Source organism: Corvus kubaryi, unplaced genomic scaffold (assembly GCF_017639235.1).
Source record: "Corvus kubaryi isolate FWS band 111438036 unplaced genomic scaffold, C.kubaryi_AGA036_p1.0 37266, whole genome shotgun sequence".
Taxonomy (NCBI): Eukaryota; Metazoa; Chordata; class Aves; order Passeriformes; family Corvidae; genus Corvus; species Corvus kubaryi.
Window position 1 is genome coordinate 587,352 of NW_024581081.1, and position 23,449 is coordinate 610,800.

At 38.5% G+C, this 23,449-nt stretch overlaps 1 protein-coding gene across 9 annotated transcripts in view; it reads left to right on the forward strand.

The window, feature by feature from the left end:
• The window catches only part of LTBP1 (latent transforming growth factor beta binding protein 1), a 192,548-nt gene that overhangs the window by 85,713 nt on the left and 83,386 nt on the right, over positions 1 to 23,449 (forward strand). For 8 of the 9 annotated variants that reach the window (XM_042024999.1, XM_042025001.1, XM_042025002.1 and 5 more), the window contains 4 exons: positions 427 to 651; positions 3,933 to 4,210; positions 15,177 to 15,279; positions 21,274 to 21,345. In XM_042024999.1, coding sequence (XP_041880933.1) covers positions 427 to 651; positions 3,933 to 4,210; positions 15,177 to 15,279; positions 21,274 to 21,345 — 678 coding nt within the window. The remainder of the gene's footprint in view (positions 1 to 426; positions 652 to 3,932; positions 4,211 to 15,176; positions 15,280 to 21,273; positions 21,346 to 23,449) is intronic. The other variant, XM_042025004.1, reaches the window with a different exon arrangement.

Genomic DNA, 23,449 nt, shown 5'->3' on the forward strand with positions numbered 1-23,449 from the left:
TTTCCCAGTCTCCCAGGGAAGGGTAAGTGGTCCAGGATTTTCGGAAACAGGAGGCTGACAAATAACAGTATCTATACCAAAGTGTGAATAAGAGGTGGAGCCAGACACCATATTAATTAAGAGTCTTGCTTAATAGCATAATGAAATAAAATGGCTGGGATATCTAAGGGAAGAATGTGCTTACTGTGTTTGTCATGGAGAGAAGATGTGAACGCGGCAGAGGTCAGAGATCACAAGGAGGGAAAGGAAAGTGGTTCTACCACAAGGTGGTTGAAAGTGCATGTCAGATGGATAGTCAGTCCTCGGATGTCCAAATGAAGGACGAAGCTCTCCAGCCCTATTCCTTTCCTCTTCAACTTGTGTGTGATATGTGGCCAGATAATACTGAAGTCATTAACAAAATGTTTATTTCTGTTTTCATTTCAGTTATTTGCCACCTTCCATGCATGAATGGAGGCCAGTGTAGTTCTAGAGATAAATGCCAGTGCCCTCCTAATTACACTGGTAAACTTTGTCAGATTCCCGTGCAGACTGCTGGTTCTCCAAAACTCTACCATCACCCGCAACAGGTGAACAAGGCTGTAGGATCTCAAGTTATCCACTCCACTCATACTTTACCACTGACAATGTCTGGACAGCAAGGTGTAAAAGGTAACGTCTTTCTTGATAGATATTTTTAACTTGTTGATTTTAACAAACTATTTTGGGTATTCAACCAGTAATAATAGTGCTACATCTACATGTATCAAATATTGACACCACAACTTGAATGTCACCAGAATGTCTAGAACATATTTTGCTCAATATCTGAAATAATAAGAAATAACAGTGTTATTGAAAAGACTTTATAGGTAAATTTACTTTGCTTTATGGCGGAATTTAAGGCAGATTGCAGAGTCAAGGGATAATGCAGGGGGTTTCTTCCAGAAGTGTAGACCTGTTCAAAAAGATAACAATTGTGGTTGAACAGATTCCATAAATTGCAGTATACCTATACAGAGAGTTGCAAGTGATTCCATGGTTACTAGTGGAGGGAAGAGACCATGCTTTTCAACATTAAAAAAAAAAATAAATCTAATATAAAACTAAAAATACAAGCCATGTTTATCTTACATGATTTGGTGGAGTCTTATAAGTTAATTTTGTGGTGAACTTTTAGTGTAGATAGGCCATGGTGTGATTCACTTAAATAGACTTCTCTTAAGGAATTCACTTAAATTCCTTCCAGGTCAAATAACAGTATCATTAAGAAAAAAAATTTTAAAAAGTAAAGTAGGGTTTTCCTACTGCCAATGCTGTGAAGAGGACAGAGGATAAGAAGAAAGGAAACCTGTAAAGTTAATCAAATTTTCCCAGTCAAAGAAAGTTTATTCAGCTTCAGATCTCTGTTTCCCCTAATACTTTTGTTGTGAGGTGAAAACTTCTGATGACTTTGAAGAGAAGTGTTGAATTTATTTCTTATGTGTCCTATGACTCTAGCTAGGATTTTATCTGGGTGAGATCTTGTCTATATGGAGTGACCCCTGCAATTCAGATTCTCAACACATGACCTAATGTGAATTTTGTTTGCTTGTTTGAATTGCCAGATTGATTTTTGGTCAAGGGTAATTTTACAGTTATCTCTCCAAGGTTGGTATCTCTGAATAAAAAGAAAATATATAGGGGAAGATGTGAGGAGGCTCAGTTTCTGGCAAAGAGTTTCTGAATAACTTTGCTAAAACAGGCCGAACTATTTAGATATTTGTGATAAATATAATCTAAGGTAGTAATTCTGTATTCAGAAAGGGACATAGCTGTGAAGGAACTGTTGACAGTATCCTGGAAATGCAATATTTTGTTAGTACTTTTGAGTATCTCTTCCATCTGAAGAAGAGGATATAATTACCTAAACATTTAGCAGAGCAGCAGTTTATTTCTGTGCCTATGTAATTCCAGATGAAATAATTATAGATGATACAGTGGACCACCACCCCCAAATTTATAAGACACAGTTATTCTTCAGATTTAGAGTTCCTCTCTTAAAGTGCACAATAGGTTTCCCATTGCTAAAGAGTCTGACCTCTTGAATATTTTTTTCCTGACCTTCAAATCCTCATAGGAATCATTAGCAGTCACAATGCCTTTTCTTCTCTTTCCATGTCCAAATGAGGATGTTGGATGTTGAGAGACGAATATTTCATTTCTTTAAAGGAAAGAATAAAACAATTCATCCTGAAATGGCTGGCAGGAATAAAAATGAGCACATCTTGGCAGTGATCCAAGACCTGGAGAGGATTGTGATAATAGTACTGCATGGGAGAATCCAGCCTAAATTTTACACTTTCAGCATCTGAACATCTCTGGATGGACTGAGACACTAAAGCAGAGCAATTCAGTGATTTCTTTTGAAAACTAAAATTTTTTAGATTTAGCAGCTAGAGAAACTAGTTGAAGGGGTCCCTCTTCATACATAAAAATGCTGGGGTGAGTTTTGTTCTTTTTACAGACAGACTGTGCAGTCTTGTCTTGGGCTGCAAACCCAGTCCAACAGCCTGAGAAGGACCTTAACTGCTTCTGCTTGTAACACTGAATCTTTCCCCTGTGGGTTTGCCTTTAGCAGACCTCACATAGCATACATTTTGGTTGTAGATTGTTCAGCTACAGGCAACATCTTGGCCCTGCAGCCATAATTTGCTGACTTTCTACCATTTTATTCCTGATGTTTCTGTCTGAGTATGAAATGCAGTCAGTGTAAAAATAAGTCTATTTCTTTTAAGGAATTCCTATATGAGACCAGTTAATATTGATAATGTGCCTAGAGAAATGAAAATAATGTCAAAAACCAAAAGCACTTTCTCCAAAATATTATAATTTTAAAGTAGCTCAAATAAATGAAATACGCCTCCTGAGCAGTGGAGCTGAAAATGCCTAATCAAGTTCCAAAGAATAGGTCAAACTCCGGGAGACAAAGAGACAATCCAGAAGACTCAACAATCCAGTGTGCATCATAGAGAAAGCTGTGTCAAAAGATACTTGTTGGTTCTTGGTGTTTGGAAGGGGTCTTACCTCTGATGGATTGTCTGGCCTCAAGTAGCCTGTGCACTACTCGCTGACAAGAGAGGCCCAGCTAGACAAAGCAAATGCTAACTTAGTTATGCAGCTTACAAACTGTACAGCTTGTTACACACCTCTCCTCCCTGCCCACCCCAATAATAATAATTTATGTCTTCAAAGGGCGTTTTGTGTTCCAGTGAAAAGTGGCTTAAGGGTCACAAGCAGTTCTGTGCAGATTGCATTGGCTGGAGGGTCTCAGTCTACATACCCAGACTTAAAGCTACAACCATATTTAAAAACGGAAGTGTCTGAATATCATTTCCTCCCTCTTTGTCTGCCAAACCCTGAATTCAAAGTTCAACAAAGGGAGTGGTGATTTTAGATGGTTGAGATGCTGGCAACTCTTGCAGGGGCAAACTTAGGACTTGGCAGGTATATAAAGGTCAAGGGATGAAATCTGAAGCTTTTTCTGTGTTCCAGAGAAAGATGATAGATCTGAAAAAGAAAATGAAGCTTAATATATATCCAAAAATAACCCAGTAGAGTTTGAGTTCTGGATCTTTGAATGGGATTCTTATTACACAGTATGACCACAAATATTAATGTCATACCAGCCAATTTGGACATCCATGTTTATCTAGCAGTCTTTACAATCCTATAATGTTGTTCTTTCCTACATGAAGATTTTTCATTTTCTTGCTTTGTTAATGAGACTCTATGTGTTCTTTAAGCCTTCCCTCTAACCCCCAAATTTGGGCCTCATTTATATTTCAGTCACTTTAAGGCACTCTGTAAAAATTCTATGTACGAAAAAGAAATGTTTTAGAGGTGCCTAAGATATCTTTTTCACATATTTTATTACCAATTTCTCTTATGTGTTTTTCCTTCAATTATTTTAGTGAAGTTCCCTCCTAACATAGTGAATATCCATGTGAAACATCCCCCTGAAGCCTCAGTTCAGATCCATCAAGTGTCGAGAATTGACAGCACAGCAACAGGACAAAAAGCGAAAGTACCTCAGCCAGTACATCCACAGGTCTCTTACCAAGGTCTTCCGTATCAGAAGACCCAGAAGGGACATACAACTTACACAAATCAACAACCCATTCCTCATATGTTTCCTGTTTCAGTTAAAACTCAGCTTGGGCGCTGCTTTCAGGAGACTGTTGGGACACAGGTAAGAAATGTTTGCTAAGGCTTGTGAGACAGGTAGCTTTAAAAAAAAATTTAAAATCCAACAATTGGAGGGAAAGGACATATTCGACATTCTTTTCTGCAAAAAAATTATTTTGAGAATGTAAAATTTTTATAAAATAACATTTTTCTGAACCTCTTTGTCCTTCAAGCTAATGTCTTTATTTTCTATGGACCTGGGTACCTGAAATTTTGATTTCAATTAATTTATCCATAGCTTTTTTTTTTCTCATGGAAATTCCTATGCCACAGCTTTGTGTTATACAGTACTTTAGGCTAATGTTTTGAATCTGTTGTAATGTGACCACTGAATGGGGTAGAAAAATCATGAAAGCCAACTGGGTGTTGGCTAGAAACCTTAGTTCAGTTAAAAATAATATGTTCACATCATGTTTTACATATGATTATTCAGAATTATGTATCTTCTTTCAATCCTCAAAGCATTTTAATAGCAACACATTTTTATATTTGCATATACCCAGACTTGATAAGGATATGTGAAAAGATTGTTAAGAAGTCAGTAAAACCCTGTTATTTATTGCTTATTACCCTTCTGAAATTTGACTTTTCAGATCAAATGTATTTAAGGTGAATGCATGTCTCAGACTGAAATAGTGTTTGAGGTTTCAGGAGAAATCACTCGTTTTGGGATGTGATGTTAGAGAATAAGTATGTTGTTTTTCAGGCTAAAAAATACTTAATGACTCTATCACTGAAGATTTGAATTTCAAGTTTATCACAAAGGCTGCTTTGCTTCTGGTCCTTCCAGTAATACGTGCTCAAAGTTAGCCAATTTTCAAGCATCAAAAATTGTATATATTTCCAGTATATTTCACAAATGCTTGTTAGATGTTGGCAGCAAAATTATCCAAAGATGTCTCCAGCACAGAGCATGGTCTGCCTTCCCCTCAAAGGGACATCACCCATCATTACCGAGATGCAGGACTGGAGAAAAATTCCCTTTACAAATGTTTCTTCTGGCCATTTCTTCCAGCTGTCAGTGAATTTTTTAAAGGCTCTGTGTGCAACCCCTGCCTTCCCCCTCCCATAGTTGTCAGATCCTAAGGTACTGAACTCCTCCTGTCATGGGCAGAATGTTGAACTTGAAATCAAAGTGCCTTAGTCTCAGTCACCTGCCATCTCTAAGGAATTGACATGAGGATGCTTAAAAGTAATTCATTCATTCTGAAAAATGTAAGGGAAGAAGTTAATTTAAATGTCATCACACACCAAGAGAAGACCAGGGTTAAGTTTCAATGTGGAACATTAGAGGCTAGGATTCACAAATTGTTGAATGGTTGATTTGGGATCTACAGTCTAATTTACACTGGTGAGTTCTTCATGCTTGTCTGTGTCAAGAATAATAAAACCTTCAATGCTTTTTTCAACAAGTGTTGAAGCACATGGTCAAATGAAAGGTCATGGATTTTACATGAAAAAATTAAGCGGGGCCTGTGCCAAACAACCATTTCTCTCTATTTCCTAAAAATGAGTAATAGAAAAAGCATTGCATCATAATGTGCAATCCTAAAAATCTGGAAATAAGTGTGATAATAATAGTTGTTTATTATTTTTTTGTATTTCTCTTTGTACTCATATATAAAGGAATACAAAATTAATTTCTTGGTCTTAGACCTGGCAGTGAGTGCTCTTTTATCTCCTACCTCTCATGCTTAATCAGTTTCCTGTGTGTTCTTTCTGCCACATTCATGAGTGAGGTATTTTGAAAGACATACTGAGACTTTGTGTCCTATGCATGCCCCTCACATTACAATGATTTTAAAACTAAAGGTTACTCATTGCTCTCTGGAAGACAGTAATGTGCTCCTTTTAAGGGGGGAGAAAAGGGAACATAAGCTTGCATTACCCTCATGTCTGACTTGGAATCCTACTAAATGCTTAATCACCAATTTTTATAACATTTTTTTTCAGTATTGCCCTGGAAAAATGTGTCTTTGCAGTGCTCTCAAGAAAGGGTAGTGCCTCCTAGTTCAGAATAGTGTGTGTTCTCAGTTTTTACAGATTTCATTGATCAGTGTCAATCCTGAAGAAGAGCATAGTAAGGATTTCAGAGGCCTTCTGTTAATTGTTCAATTTAATTGGAGTTGTAGAAGGGCATTTTGTAGAGCATTCTTTTAAGGCCTTGCCATAAATATAGATCTAAGTGACTCATTCACCTTTCAAATTTGAATCTGAAATGTTATTTTTTTTCCTGCAGTCAGTCAATGCATATTCTTTCTTTTTATGGTAAATATGCCTTAAACTGCAAAAGACAGCTTTTTTTTTTAACTGCTTAATAGATCTATTCTAAAAGAATTAGCATTTCAGTTTCTTTCATATTTGCTTTGCTATATCTGGGGATTCTCTTTATTTGTTCAGATGAGATACTAAAATGAGCTTTCCCGATTAGTAGCAATGTGTAGCTATTAGTAGCAAGTCCTTTCTGGAATTGAATGCTGCATAATTTTGATATCCATACTTTGTTAAACAATCATCAGTGTTTATACATTTTTTTGCAGGGTGGACTGTGTATTTGGCTTCAGAAATGTTTTATTAAATGTCCTGGGATCCTGAGATGACTTTACTGTCTGTAGAGCAGATTGGTGGAAGGATTTGTGTGTGGCCTCTTGTAGACAAGTCAACTAAGTTAATACGGCTTTGCTGAACGTACTTTTGGTCCACGCTAAAATTAGCGGACAGGATTAAAACAGTATCAGACTCTCTTTTGTGGTTTTGTGTGCATGTGTAACCTCTACCATTCTATGTTTCTCTCCATCCCTTGTTCTCTTCTTCTTCTTCCTTGAATTTCAACTGCTCTTCAATTACAGGTCTTTTGATTTTAGTGCTTTGAGGTTTTTTTCATACTTTTCTGTGGAATACTTTTCATCTCCCAGCACATTCTTCCTTGCCTCACCTTAGTTAAATTCCCTTAATGTATCTCATTCAAAAACAGTAGGATACTCAAATTCCAGGGCAGAGAGAGTGCGTTTTCTGCAGTGAATTTCCAAGCGAGTGCATACTGTTTCAGTTAGCAACTGGAGCCACCTTGAACTGAAGCTCAGAGGACATTGTGGCACTGATAGTTGAAGAACCTGGTCATATTGTCAGGCCTACAATCACTTTTCATTAATGACATATGAATTCTTTCAGACCACCTCTTCTCTTAGGTGCCTATAGTAACATAAGTGACTGTAACCACAGGCAGCAACTGTGAGGACAGGCTAGTAAAAGGTGTATGAAAATAGGTCAGTCCACCAGCTCAGGACAGGGGGAGTGAGAGGGGCAAGAGGAATGAATTTTCGTAGTTTAATAAGAATAGATAAACAAAGGCATACATTTTCATAAATACATTTACACATGTATGTATATGTTGCTTAACTGTGGTTGTTTTCTGAAGTGTCCTCAGCACTGTGAAGTGGAAAGATAACTACAAGAGTAGTATTACTGTTTGAATTTTTAAATAGTATTATAGGGAGCAAATAGTGTTTTGGATGGCTCTGTTTTGTTTTCAAGTCAATTCACTTTTCCTGGCTGCCTCTCTTTTCTCTGAGTGGAACGCTTAGCAATTATTTCTCCTCTGGGAGATGTTAATGGTGGTTGCTCCAGGACAGCTTATCACGTTACATGATAGCTCACTAGGATACATCCCATGCAAAAGTTGTGGTTCATCATACTCCTTCCTAGTACCACAAGGATTTTTGCAGAGTATGTCATAAACCAAACAGTTAATCTGCAGGCCAGAAACTTGCTATTGACATAAAGATATAGGAAACAAACCTTTACCTAAACTTGCAGATTGCTATATAGAAAATTACATGGAGGAAATAGAGACTTGAAGTTGGGAAATAGACATAATGGAAGCAGTAGGATAAAATTCCAATTAAGATGCAGAACAGTAAATTTCTGGAGACTACTCTATGTTACGATGCCTTCAAAAGCTGGAGACTGGGCATAGTGTCCTGCAAAATATTTTACAGCCATGTCGTCCTTTATTTCTGAAATCCAAGGAGTTGGTCATCTTAGACCACTGATTCACTAAGTCCTAGTCAAAAAGCAAGCAAATAAGGAAGATTTTGTTTCTCTTCTTTAATTCCTCCTCTTCAGATGATTTTCATTTTAATTCTAATAAAAATGCCTTTATTATGACACAGAGTATCTTGTTATTTCCCAAAATACTTTACAGCGTCAGTGGTATACCTAGTAAAGATTGTGTTGGTATTCTTGAGTCCTGTTGATCTTGCATATAATTTCTTTGCATTTAAATCAAGAAAAGAATGCACTTATCTACTGTCTGTCAAAATTCATATAAAGGTAATTAAGCACTACTTTTTCCACCCCTTAGGATCACTTTGAAGTGTTTACTAAGTATATTCAAGTGTTTTCCTATGGTTACTGCATTGCAGTATTATCGCTTGAAAAAGTGGGGGTTTTTTTCCCAAAATTGTTTGGATCTCTTCTTCCCTTCAATGTAAAAATTGTGGTATTTTTTGCAAAACAGTAAGAAATTGGAGAAGCTGATATTTCAAAAAATTCATCTAAATCATGCTCTTTCTGTCTAGATTCACATGTAATGCTGTTCTCTTCAGCAGCTATTTTTGGGTGCGAGATTTACCGAAGGAGACTTCTAGTGATCTCAGCATCTGTAGTTTAAAAACAAAAAAAAGAGTTGTTATTCTGTAGAGAGATACTGAAGTTGCTTACCTTAATGAAGGGAGCACATCGCAAAATGTCCAGAAGAGAAGCTGGCTATGAAGTCCTGTCTGCCTATGTTTGTTCATTCCTCCTCATGTAACTGCTGAGAGGATCATCTCTGAAATGATCACTGCAACAATTTTAGAAATACTGTCTTCTGATCCCCCCTTTTTCTTGTGGTATTTTAAATTCAAGTCAGTACCAGGTTGCCATATTGGGTATACATTCTGTTCCTCACTTGTCAGTGGTTTGCTATATGATGCTTTGTGCTTCCCTTGCAAAATGCTTAAAAAGGTGTGGCACAAAAGATCCATACTTGTTACAGCTCTGTTCAAAAGGATGCCTGAATTGGGGCTGTTTTGGTATTGTGAAGTGAAATTTGGTGGATTATAATGATACTTTGGAAAATCATATTGAAGAAAATCACAATATTACATCTATAGCAAACAATAGAAGCATATTTTGATAGATGAATGGTTTTAATTGAGCTAAATAACATTAATGGTGAACACTAGGAAAGATTTTTGAAAATTATAAGGGTTGTCCATATTTCAGTGCAATCAAAACTCTCACATATGTGTTCAAATGTGTTTCAAATGCCGCTTAGTATGTCTGATCAACAGATATTAGTTAATCAACGTCTTGAGCGGGATACATTTGGAGATAGTTTATTTAATACTTTGTTTCAGTAATGTCTTTTACAGGAAACACTTGTTTTGGTTTGAGCAACACCCTGTCAAACAAACTGCTGTCAAACTTACTAGAATACAAAATAAAGCCAAGTGATAGGTGGCAGCTGGAAAAGGTCAGAAATTATCAACATCATATCATGGTCAAGATTCTGACTGCAAATCATTAAGCATTTACTTTATTCAGACAAGTGCACACACTGATCAGCTACTTAACTTTGAGAATATACATAAAGTTTTTAGAAACTGGACTTAGATAATTGGTGAGTTTTTCATGATGGGAAATATTAAACAAATGCATCAAAGTTTTTGAGTTAGAAATCAGAACAGCAAAATATGTTGATTGCCCTTAATGCCTAACCTAACATATTGATACTACTGTATGCAATATGATCATAGTGTGTGTAGTGTGGAGGTGATGACAGTAGTAACATGCCTGTTGAAGTTATTCATTCAACTGTATAAGCATCCCTGTCGAACTTCGTATTTAAGAAAACATTTCCTGTGGAGGTAAATTTCAGGTATTTTCTTTTTTTGACAGCTGTATGAAATGAACTTCGTATTTATCTTCTTTAGGCAGGAGAAATGATACAATTTTGTGCTTCATCTGGTACTTTTTCTCTTAGAGCACTTTTAAAACCTCTTTTCTTTAGAATAGTCTTAAAAATACCATCTCATAAAATAAAATAACTGTCTGGAATTCCTTGAAGCTCATGGTTTGGCTTCTGAAGTTCTTAAACAAATAGACTGTCAGAAATTGGTGTGGATTCATTTCCAGGATTAATGCTTCATTCGCAATAGTTTCTTTGCAAGATCAATACTCTGAAATATCAGAAGATTAAAAATGTATCAGATACCAAAAACACCAAAGATTGTTTTAATTACTCAAATAGAAGAAAGCTGGATAATTTTTACTTGCTTATGAAGAATGTTCTGCTTAAGCCAAAACAAATTCTTTACCAGTTCTTCTAGAAAGTCTGGAAGTATTTAAGTTTCTCTCTTCTGCTTATGAGACAATGCCTGTTAGTGAGCCAGTGCTACATGGGATAACACTCTTCATTTGTAACAACCTGTCATTCAGCTGGTCAGTGAGCTAATTAAGTATGTCTGTTAATTGTTTCTGTAATACAGTTTATTAAGTTTGAGGTTTCTTGCTCTGTTTGTCGTGCCTATAGGAAAAAAAAGAAGCAACAATCCAAGGTCTGTGCCTGTTGAATGGTTTACAGAAAGTTAAACAGTGTATCCATTCACTTCTGCTATTGTGGTATGTGAAATGCAGTCTTTTGAGCTGAATCCCAGAGTCATTAGCTATTAGCTCAGGCAAAGCACCTATCAATTTCAATCATAGTTAATCATGTGACACTCCTTTATTTATGCCTGTACTGTGGTTTTAGCTAACAGCTTGTGACAGGGATTTGTAGATGGGTCATGCAGGAGTGGGAGTCCCAGGAAACCTTGTGGTCCCTTGGTCAGAATCCTCTGCGGCTGCCCTGAGAGTAATTGCTCCCTACTGCACTTTATAGGGAGCGGAATAAATTCCCCCTACTGTCTTAGCAGATGAATTTCAAGGATATAATCCTTCCTTTTCCTTGGCATTGGAAAACACATGAAGCGGTGGTGGCAATACACAGTTTAGCACTCCAGGACTGTGGAGATGGGGCAGAGGCTTGAGTCTGGACAAAGTAACAAAGAGGTGATGTGGCTTGGGGTGGCTTTTGTGCACCAGCACAGGGTCAGCCAGAATTTCAGTCTTCCAGTGGGAATATTCAGTAATTCCTTCAGTTATATAAAATATTGGCATAGGAGCCCAGGCACGCATGGGGAAAAATATGTGGATTCGAAACAATACTTTCAGTGTCTCTGAGTGCTTTACCCAGGAAGGACTTTGTTTTATAGCAGTACCATGTGTGCATCATACTGCTGCTACTGCTGAGCCTCTTTCAGCACAGTTGAGCTCTTTTATACCAAACCTTCATGACTTCTTTGCCTTCTGAACCAGTAAGACTTATTTCCATATTATAAGCTCATGACAGAGATATCATTCATGAAAATCTGTACTCTTTTCCAGGAGCCCTCAGGAATACAGACTAGATTAGTTAAAAATATGTGTAGATGATGGATAGGAAAGTGTAAACCTAAGCTTAGGGAATGGCATTATCTTCATGCACAGTCAAGCATGCCTGTGTTTAGCTTTCCTGCTTATTTTAGGCTCATGTGTGTATGTGTTAGAGTTGTGTTGAATGGTGAAACAAACTAAAAAATAGTTATGAATTCCTCCAAGTGACTTTTCCAGTCACTTGTGACTCAGAGGCTGAAAAAAACTATCTGAAGTTCAACTAATGAGTTGTTCTTGGTAGTAAGATGTGGGTAAGACTTTTGAAGTGGAGAGGAATTACCTACCTGTAGAAATAGAGCTTCAGTTCATCGATGCTTAAGGTTGCAGAAAGGAGGGAGCATCTTAAGAAAATGTAGCTGGCTAGGGAACAGTTTGTGCAGTGCCATGAATGTTTAGAGTATCTGAAGCACTGCTAGATGTACCAGAGAAATCAGGGTTTAGTAGCCACAGAAGAACTCTGTTTCTGCTTGAATTAGGACTTTGCAGAGCAGTCATGTTTTGTGATGAATAGCTCCAAAATTACACAGATCTTCAGGCAATAGGAGCCCCATGTGGGAGTTGCTTTTTCTTGTTGCCCAGTTTCTACAATGATCTGGATGTTAACCAAATTATCATTGATTCTTCAAGCTTTAATTTGCCATAGAGGCAGAGGGAGCAGCAGCTTTAATCATTGCCAGTTTTTACTGATGGGACTGCAAACCACAGTTGCCAGATGACTCAGATTTTGGCATCCTTATTTTTGCTCATGGTTTTTATATGGAAATTTGAAAAAGTTATGACCACAGAGATCATGATTTTCAGTAGAGTGCAAATGCTGTAGCACCACACCTAAACTATAAGCAGGCTTTAGTCCATCTTCCTCCTTCTTGCCTCCTTGCTTTTTTGCCTTCTTGTTTTTTAGCTTGTTACTATTAAATGACACCTTTTCTATTTTGGGGAAAAAGGAAAAAAAAAAAGGGGGCCAGTTCATGATGGCATGTTGGCTCTCATGTTAGTGGAATCTTGCCTTGACACACGCGAGCTCCTGGGATGTGTCCTTGAGGTTTTGACCTTGAAGAGAAACAGTGGGTGTTAGGTAATATGCCTCACTGCCCAAATGCTCCATTTCTGAGATCATAAGGGGAGGTGCAACACCAGCTTTGATTCCTCCCATTTCTCTTCAGAGAGTGGAGAGTTGTAAAACCAAGGTACAGTGTGGGGAGAAGAGTTGAGTGCAAAATGCAGCAGCTGACTCTTGATAACAGCCACAGCATATGACTTTAGTGAGTGGCTTCTCTGTCTTTGAAGAAGCTCTAGGAAAGAGGTTAAGCATCTGTGACTATAAAGCAAAACTTGGTAGCTGTGGTTATAAAGTCAAATGGTCCTTCCTGGAGCATGCCTGCCTGGGATGCAGGTTGAGAAAACCAGCATTGTATAAAGGTGTAACATGAACTCTCTAAGGTTTTAGAGTAGCCACATGGAGGAGGCATTATGAGTACTCTCCAGTTGGAAGATTTTTTTAGCTTCTGGGAACTGCAGCACAATCTGTGTATTCTCTAGCTAGGGGCAGTTGAAAGAGCTTATTTTGGTTTTGAAAACAGCTGAGCTGCTATAGCAGAATTAAATGCCCATTTATGCATCTTGATGGTATCTCTGAAGTATCAGGCTGGGAGTTGCTTAAGGAAGCACAACTCAGCAGACTCTGATCAGGAATAGTCAGCCTTGTGCTAATCCTACCAGTGCCTAAGCCAGGGGAGTGCAAGACAGCTGAAAGACATGCATTCACCTAGGGTAAGCCTGGGCCTGTATCTAAAAGGTGGGACTTGCTGAGATACCTCAGTGTTTTAACACAGCCAAATACCATCCAGGCAAGGACTATTTCTCATCTCTTGCAACATAGGAAAATTTGTCACCAGGCCCACTCCAGACAGTAATGTGGAAGTAGATTCCTAAAGTTGCACAATAATGGAGCAGTTTGTTTGAACCTGTTTGGCCACTCTGTTCTTTTTGCTGTTCATGTGTCACACCAAACTGAGGCTCAAAGCACAGGGGGTGCTAACCTGTATATGGGAGGTGTGTGGAGGCACACCATAGCCATGCCAAGTTGCCCTGGTGCTAGAAACTTGGATGTATGTGGCTGGCTGTCACCAATCTGGAGGACGCTTCGGACTTCCCACACATCCCTTGACATAGATCTAAGCTTCAGGTGCTGCAAGTGCTGAGCTGTTGCAGGTTGCACATTACAGTCTGGTGTTTAAATAGTGAACTGCTGCTGCTGCTTTTAATTTGTTGAGATACTTCAGGAGGTGTCTGGGGAGTATCTGTGAAAAAGGCACAGACAAAATGTCTGGGATCATGCCTTGCTGGCCCTCCCCGTGCAGAGGGGACCCTCTGATGAGTCAGAACCCTTGTGGGGTAGCTTGCTATCCTGTTAGTAGTCACACTGTAAAGCTACACAGGGTAACTCTGCTTTAGAAATATCATTGGCTCATGTGTCACAGTATGATTAAGAGCACATTGGAAAAATTTTGGGAAAGTTGGAGGAAGCTGTCAGTGCCTGTGCATTCAGCATGCAGTTGCACTGCGGAGTGACTGGGTTACCAGCTAAGTGAAAGCAACCACAGGGCCGCAGCCTGTGGCATAGGATGAGCCAGCTGTCTTGAGCTGAAAGCTATGTGGCAGTGAACATTTGGGTCAGAGGTTTATACTCTGTCAGAACACAGAGTTAGATTAGGGGAAGTCTATTCACGCCATACTGAGGATTCACACTTCAGCACATTTGAATTGTTTGCTGCAGTACCTATTTATATCACATTTGCTTTGAAAGTCTTACTAAGTACAGCTGTTGTGAACTTCTCCTGTGCTTTGTACATTCCACTTGATACTTAACTGGCAGGTTTAGATGTTTGGGGTTTTTTTTAGTGTCTGCATCTCAAATACATTTAAGCTTTCTTTACCATTTAAAATGGAAGAAAATTGCAAAAGTCAAGAATATAACTAATATGTTGTAAGCTTCCAAATATTGCTATTCATATTATTATATTGCACAGTAAGTATGTTATTGATTGGGGGGAAATGAAAATTGACCTCAGAAATTATAAGGTGTTTGAGATAATTCATATAGCTTTTGAAAAAGTGGACAAGCATGTTTTTATGATGAAAAAGATAGGTGCCAATGGTGAGTTACTACCTTAGAAATATACTCACTCATTCCTATGACAAACTGTTTTCTTCTGGCTTTTTCTACTTTTCAATTAAACATGGGGGAAGATAATACTGTCACTTAATTTACTCATGCCTGTCTAGAGAGCCTCAGCAATGAGTGGGTACCATTTAAGTTCACTTAAGAGTTCCATTGAATCTTCAGTGTCTCAGCAAGGGGTTGATCCAAAACGACTGAAAAAGAACGTTGTACTGGAAGTGAGTGTTGTACAATATCACTAACCAGAGTATTTTTTACCTGACTATTTCAGTGTGGCAAAGCACTTCCTGGTCTTTCCAAACAAGAAGACTGCTGTGGAACTGTGGGTACTTCCTGGGGTTTTAACAAATGCCAGAAATGTCCCAAGAAGCCATGTAAGTGCTATTTTATTGTTATTCTTGTGGCTTTTTCCCCTCAAGTAGTGTTTTCCCTTTTCTCAGAGGGGAAAAAAAGCAAAAAACCAAAGGAACCTAGCAGAACAAATGTGCTATGATTTGATTAGAGATAGGTTGTAGAAACTGGAATTCCCCCACATGCCAGCAGAGTTACAATATGCAGGCACTTGGTGCAGCCAGCAAAGTTGACGTCGCTGGGTTTTTTCCCCTGTTTCTTCCTCCTTTGAGTCAGTGATGGACTGTTGCATTTACTCAGTGCAGGAAGAGTAATCACATTGAATCATCTTGCCTTTTCCAGTTGGACTTACTTTTTTTTTAAGGTTGCACAGAAATCTTAAATTATAGAGGCGCCAGTTTCTGCTTGGAGAGAATGCAATGACCTCTCGGGACTGCAGATGAAATTTCAAGTTTGGAGCCAAGGTCTTCCAAGCTCTAAACTGTCAGTTGGTTTTTTTTCCTCTGCTTTTGAAATATCTCCCCCAATGATTAGACAACAACAAAGACTTTCTTCACCATTTTATTATGATTTGACATCATATTATAATGAGAAAGGAATTTTGAATTATTTGCATGATCGGTGAGGATGATCTCTTAAACTTTTTGTGAATGACATTATTGTTGCACAGGAATAGTAATACTTCTGTGTCATGTCGTATTTTCGGCATTAAATGAAAGATGGGAAAAGATAATGTAATCTCTGTTTTGCAGATGGAGTGGACCAGCATTTACTGGGCCAAAAATAGGTCATTAAATTGCAGCCATTCTTACCTAGTTCTTCTAGGACCCTGTTATTCAGATAGCAGTGCTGGAAACATGTTCAGTGTTTGATTTTTTGGAAACATGCATTTCTCTGCTAGTCTTAATGTGGATGTAAATACAATTCCAGCAGAAAATCTGCTATTACTCCTATTTCTCGACTTCTCCTTCCATAGGAGACTGATATAAATTTATGCTGACTCAGTGTGATTTGCTAGTTTCTGAAACAATTTGTGCATTGGAGTATGTTTATCTTCTGATGTGCTTTAGAAGGAGAGCCTCCTTGGGTGTTCGAAGGTCATAGTTAATAAGACTGAGGTATCTGTTTTATTCCTGTAGCATGTAAATACAATTTCTAAAAGGAGCATACGTTCCAACCATATGAAATCTAACAAAGGCAAGTGCCAGATTCTGCATCTGGCCCTGGCCAGCCCAGGATGTATGCACAGACTGGGGAGTGAGAGGCTGGAGAGCGATGCCAGTCAGAAGGCTGACCATGAGCCAGCAGTGCCCTGGCAGCCAGGAGGGCCAACCCTGTCCTGGGGTGCATCAAGCACAGCATTGCCAGCCGGGCAAGGGAGGGGATTGTCCCGCTCTGCTCTGCACTGGGGCAGCCTCACCTCAAGTGCTGGGGGCAGCTTTGTGCGACACAAAGTAAGAAATATAAAGCTCTTAGAGAGTGTCCAAAGGAGGGCAATGAGGATGGTGAAGGGCCTTGAGGGGAAGCTGTATGAGGAGCAGCTGAGGGCACTTGGTTTGCTCATCCTGGAGAAGAGGAGATCTCATTGAGGTGAGATCTCCTTGCAGTTACAACTTCCTCATAAGGGGAAGAGGAGGGGCAGGTGCTGATCTCTTCTCTCTGTGGTGACCAGTGACAGGACCTGAGGGAATGGCCTGAAGTTGTGTCAGGGAGATTTAGGCTGGATATTAGGAAGAGGTTCTTCACCCAGGATGAAGATGGATGGCTGGGCACCAGAACAGGCTCCCCAGGGAAGTGGTCACAGCACCAGCCTGACAGAGTTCAGGAAGTGTTCGGACAATGCAGTTGAATTACAGCTGAAAGTCTAGTTCATCAGAAGCATATTGACAAGTGAAGTGTTGCTTTTTTGAATGTAGGCATGCTATGAGAAAAATCACAAAAAAGCCTGAAATGTGCTTCAGCCGAAAATTGGGTGGAACTACTAATACAAATTTTTGGTGCCTGGTTTGAAGGGAAGCTCACTTGTTAGTTCTTCATAGTTCAGGTAAAATACTGATTGTCTCAGCCTGGAATCCACAGATATGTAGATCAGGCAGCTGCTTAATGTTACAGTGCTCAGCACAGTGTTAAGAGCAAGCAAACAGGGAAGCTGTGACAAACCATGTCTGAAGTTCTGATCCATAGATGCTTCCTAAGCAGGTGCAGAGAAATGCTTGAACTCACCTAAAAACCTCTCCTGAAAGGAAGTCCACCACCCTTTTCTCAAAGCACTGAGTAGAAATAATTTATTTAAATGTTAATGAGGTGAGCAGTGTCGTTTTGTTGTAAAGGCTTAATGGCTAGCACACTTGCTCAAGATGGGACACTTCAGAGGTCCTTTGTCTGCCAGAATAATTTCTAATCTACATTTTATACCTATGAGGAGATGCCCTAACCCATAAAATGTAGAAACAATTCTTGGAACAGTTCTAGGAACCCAGTCTCTTTCCCAGATTCCTTAATTACTTACAGTATGAGTCATGCTCACTCCCGCTTTCTGGCTCAATTTGGAGTTGTTTTCTTGAATGTAACTGCATGATTTCAGGAAGAGACAGAGAATGGTGCCACTTGGAATATTCCTCTCCTTCTGATTAAAGCATTCCTGGAAAGTAAGGATTTGTGTCTCCTAGACGTAATAGGATACATTTCTCATCTTTCTAGGTGGGAGTTCTCACTTTACATTAGTGTTTTATGAAAGGAGGAGGAGAAGGATGCACTATCTGTTTTATCCAGATTAAAATACAGTGTCATTATATCAAGAGTGTGATTTGGTAGGTGTATGCTTCAAGAGTATTCACTGGATCTGTCAAGAAGCTTTAGTAGCAGTGTATGTATTTTCTCTAGGCTACATTTGATTTAGGAATGATTCTAAGTATGATGCTATTTAATCAGGCCATGTCTTATGGCAATTCTGCATGGATGCAAATGGTGAATTTTTAGATTTTTAAGAACTGAATGTAATACATTTGGTGTGTTGCACGTGTTTAAGTGATCTTACAACATCTTAAAATTTTATAGATGTTCAGTTTGAACTTAGGCACAAAACTTGAACCCCCAAAATCTGTTCTGGATCTGGGTCAAAGTATCTTTTGGGCATAGGTGTCAAACTAAGCCAAACTAAGCCTGACAGTATCAAAGTGTTATGGTTCTGTAGAGTAAACAATTTCCAAATATAAATGTAAATTTATTAGAAGATTTAATGAAAGTCTGGAATGGAAGCTGAAGGATTTATATTCATCAAGTATTTTTATTTTTACAACACTGGGAATGCTCCAGTGGTAAAAAGAGTATGCATATGTATTTATATATATAAATTTATATGATACTGGATGGAAAAACTTGGGAGTTGAGTAGATAATTAGTAAGTTGTCAGTTAAGTGATATCTGTGCTGGTGTCTCAACAGGTGAAGTTAGTCCCACATTCTTATATAATTTTGACATGTTCTGATATTTCACTAAATTAGTATTACCCTTTTTATTGTAGTTGTTTTGGAAGCAAACAGACCTCCTTTTGCTTGTATGGTTTTATGCCTCGTAAACTTAAGGTGGACCTGTTTTTATAATAATATGTAATCAGGTCGTGATCTTCTGCATAACCCACTTCAGCAAAATATTTAAGCATATACTTCAGTGTCACTAGGAGGCACTTCTCTCTTCAATCAACTACTTAAGGACATGAATAAGTTTGTGTATGTCTTGCTCCCATTGTCTTACAGAGGGCTCAGTCATCTTTGTAAAGACTTGAGTGTTTTGGGTAACAGCCACTGCTCAGTCAGGGCTTCTGCCCTGTTGCAAATGTGAGTGCCTTGGCCTGAGACAGCTGCCATGTCTGTAAGTTTGTGGGTTATTCAGTATTACTGAAAACCAAAAGAAGTTTTGGAACAGATCAACATTTGTGAGGGCTTCTAACAGAAGACAACTTTGAAGAAGAAGGGTCTTTCAGTGTTATGTGGGGAATGTTGTGATTGGTCAGGCTTCTCGCTAACTTAGTAATTACAAACAGGTTGTTTAGGTGAGTAAAGGGTAAGTAATGCCAGACTCCATCCAGCTCCCACATGGATCACAAGCCATCACTGAACAAGCTGCTTCTCTACTGTAACTTGCTTACATTTCTGCTCTTTGTAAAAGGAAGAAAACAGCTGCTAGTAAGCTGCCATTTCCTGTTCCTTGTGGGAGTAGGAGGATGAGGAAGGAGGGAGAGGTTAAAATCTCTGACCTCAGTCCACCACTGCACTTTCTAGAGCAGCTGAGTCACCCTGGAAGGGAAAATGTGTTGCAGCACTGGAAAAGACCTGGCATAGGTTATGGGCTGGTCTCCATCTACAACTGGAAGTTGTTTTCATTCAGCAGGCTGCACTGCAGGGTACCATTCCTGCCCACAGAAAGTTACAGAGACTCTCTTGGTTTTAGTGTGAATGAAATCAAGTCAGTAATGGCAAACACAGATCAGTTGGGACATAATGAGTGCATTATGAGTTTGATTCTGCCAACATGAGTACTAGTAGTTTCATTGACACTTTTTGGGATCAGAAGTAGACTAATGCATTGTGCTTTTGAAAGTCTCTTTAAATTTCAGCTGGTTTTAATATTAACATTGTGAAAAGACTGAAAAATCTGCCTTGGAAGCTAAATGTGTAGCTGCCACTTTATTAGAGAGACAAAATTTCAAGTTGTAATTTGTGTTAAAATGGTTGTAGTCAGTGTAAAGATGGAGAAGTATGTGTTCAGAGCTGTAATAACATTGTTGCTGTATTTTTACTGTGTTTAACCATTTTTCCCATTATGCAATGTCTAAGGAGAATCTTAATGTTTTATTTAAGCATTTATTTTAAATAATTCACGGAAATTTGAAATAAAACTATCTCGCTCCAAAGCCTGCTACTCAAGTTCAACACTTAAATTTTTCCAAATAATAGGCAAAGCTTTACAACTAGTTAAAATAATTATCTTGTTTTCTTTTTTTTTCCCCCCACCATTACAGTCAACCAGGTGCCAGTTTTAAACTAAGCTGCAGGGATAAATTTGCGAATCAGGCATTATTTGAAGTGAAGCCAATCAACAGCAGTATGTTATTCAGTTGTTCTGTCTTATTTGACAGTTTACATACAGTAAAGATGGAAACTCATGAATCTGGTGGGTTTTGGGGGTGATTTTTGTCTGTTGAACATTTGGAACGCTTTTTAGATGAAACAAAAGATCTGACAAAATACAAGCTATCTCCGTTGTAACACTCAAATTATGAAAAACTCTCTTGACTCTTACTAAAAGCTTTTATGTGATCATAGTGCCAAAAATTTAGTCCTATATGCTTAACAAAGTACTGGGCTTTGCCAAGAAATTAGCTTTTAGTGCATAACCATACAATGAAGTTACTGCTCTCATTTATGATAAAGAGTTTTCTGTAGTCTGAAAAGCAACCTTAAGTGGAGGAAAGAAACAATTAATAGAAATAAAGAGCTAGTTAACCGAACTCTTTCTAGTTTGGCAAAATTCAATTCAGTCTTTATTTTGCAGTGTTGTTTTATCTGTGACTGTTTACACTGATCAGCCAGTAAGTGAAGTGAAGCTTAGTATTCTAAAATTCAACGGCTCTGTTAGGGAAATCCCAAATGTTTCCATAATGAATCTTCAACTTTATCTTTTTCAAATGTGGTATTTATAGCTGGTTTGCAAGAGTAAATATTTGAATATTTCAGAACATACAGGATGAAAGATGTCCTGATTTCAACAATTTGTTTTGTTTTGTTTTTTAACACAAATTTGACTGGATAACCAAAGACTTAAGTGGTACACACATTGAAAGAGATGGAACTAAGGTTACCTGTACAATCTTTAATTTTAATTTCTTTGTCTTTTTTGCTTAACCATTCATCACAAAACCTTATAATTTTTTTAATATAGTTCTATAATAATTTGGCTGTCAGGCTCTGTAAGCATGTGAATTAGCAGTATTTAACTGATGTAAATTTTTTTTTCAGCTTACCACGGATACGGTCCTATGATGGAATGCCCACAAGGCTACAAGAGGATCAATGCTACATTTTGTCAAGGTATGATAGTACCCACAATTGATTGTGTTTATTTTGAGTACTGGCTTTCTGTGACAATTTCTTTGATATTGATGATTTAGATGAATCAGTCCAGTTCATTTATTTATATTTGGGAAAAAATCTTGAGACTACTTTTGACTCTTTCCAAATATTGGCAACTCTGTAAGAGTGGCTCTTTTCCTCCAGGGAAAACAACTTCTGAAACTTTTATGTATACTCTCCTTTTCTTTGATGATTTATAAAGATGACTTCATACGGATTCTTTTACTTGGTTTTTTGTAGAAATACATTGTTTTGTCAGTTTTTTTGCTAAACAGTGAATCTGCAGACATATTCAGTTAAGTCAGATGAAACTAGCAATACAGAATAATTTTTGTAATCATGAAAGTGTAGAGCAATCAGAGAACAATTTTTTTGGACTCAAGAGGTTCGGCACAACAGTACTGAGAAAAGCCAGGTAATGTCCCTGGCAAGTGGAGATGAAAAGCATGAATACCTGGCTGCTGTGTAAAGAAGTGACCCACCTACTTCCAGAATGTGCATAGTGCAGGTGAGGATGTATGGAGTTAGACACGGCCTGGTTGTGTTACTCCGAGATTATTATCGCCTGGCAATAAATATAGAAGTTATCAAAACATACAGGATTGTGGGGTCTGCATGACCATGCAGCTACAAAGCAAGGCTTGGGACATTTGGATTCTCCTGGTCTATAGCATCTCTGACAAAGCTGAAGAGATGACCACAGGCAAATGCTCATTCTTTCTGTGTATCTTGGAGCACTGCACAGAGGTGCCAGATGAGGATATAGCAGAAAGCCTAATTGCTTGTCTGACTTGTTTGGCACAGCACAAGTAAACAAGAAAAAGGAACTCTGAGAAGATGTAAGCAATCTTGCAGTAGTGTTCTGGAGAGGGATTTGGGAAGGAAGGGAAAAACGAGTTCAAGTGAAGCTGATACTGCTCTGGCCAGGTTTCTTAATCACTGTTGTTATTTCAAAGGTAAAAGAGGTCCCAAAAAACAGTAGTGGTGGTGGAGAGCTGGATAAAATGAAAGAATAATTCATGTTAAAGGATAAATGTAGGCATTTTAGACATAAATTTAATCTTATTTAACTAAAAACTTTCACTTTGCATGTTAATGAGGGAATGTACAATAGCCAGTTGCATAAAGAAATTATTTACCCACCAAAATAATAAAGTTCGTTGAGCACTAAACACAAACATCATGCTGGTTCACTGCTGAGGGAGATGTGAGCTGCTGTCTGCAAGTTTAGCCACCTGAGCCTATCTGCTGCTCAGGTCTCTACCTAGTGGTTTACTAGCTTGCAGGGTAGGGGCGTTTGGAGGACTGGATGGCTCAAAAAAGTAAATGGAGGAGAGCTGCCAATTGCACCTCAAGAGCTTGTTCCCTGATCTACAGTGAAAGACTGTAGAGTCCTTTTAATAAATAAAAGGGATGGGGAGATGTTGATGGCAATTTACTAATGAGGACTGCAAGGTGAAAAGGTGAGGGAGGTACGTGTGAGATGTCAATGGGCAGCCTTTTTATGCCTCAAACATGCAGGTGATGTATGTATTTCAACAAGATGGTTCCAGCTGTTTTGAAAGAGATTGTCTTTTTCCACATATCAGTCATGAGGTTTTCTAACTTTCAGCACAGAAAGTGTCTAGAAGATGCTATAATGTGTTAGTGCCATCATGCATCCCTCTGAGCTTGATCCAGAAGAGACAGGAGCTTTTGATATCTTCAGCAGTTTTGTGTATACCCCACAGAATACACAATGGTTTCAGACAGCAGCAACCCAGCAGGCATTTAAAGGCGAGTAGGGCATTCAGTTCAAGAGGTTGAACCCAGGTGTTGGCAAACCTTATTTCATGGAAACGAAGATCCTTAATCAGGGGTTATAGACAGTTAGAAATGGTCTGGTGCTTGTGAAGGTTGCCAGAAATAGGCCAGGAAGTTGTTTCACTGAGCGGTGACAGGCTGATAGAGAGAGAGAGAACATATGTATCTGGGTAGGAGTGTAAGAGGGAGCTAAGTACTGCCAGTACAGAAATAGATCTGTATGTGGTAGGCTAATCATTGGGGTTTGCACCGGATTTTG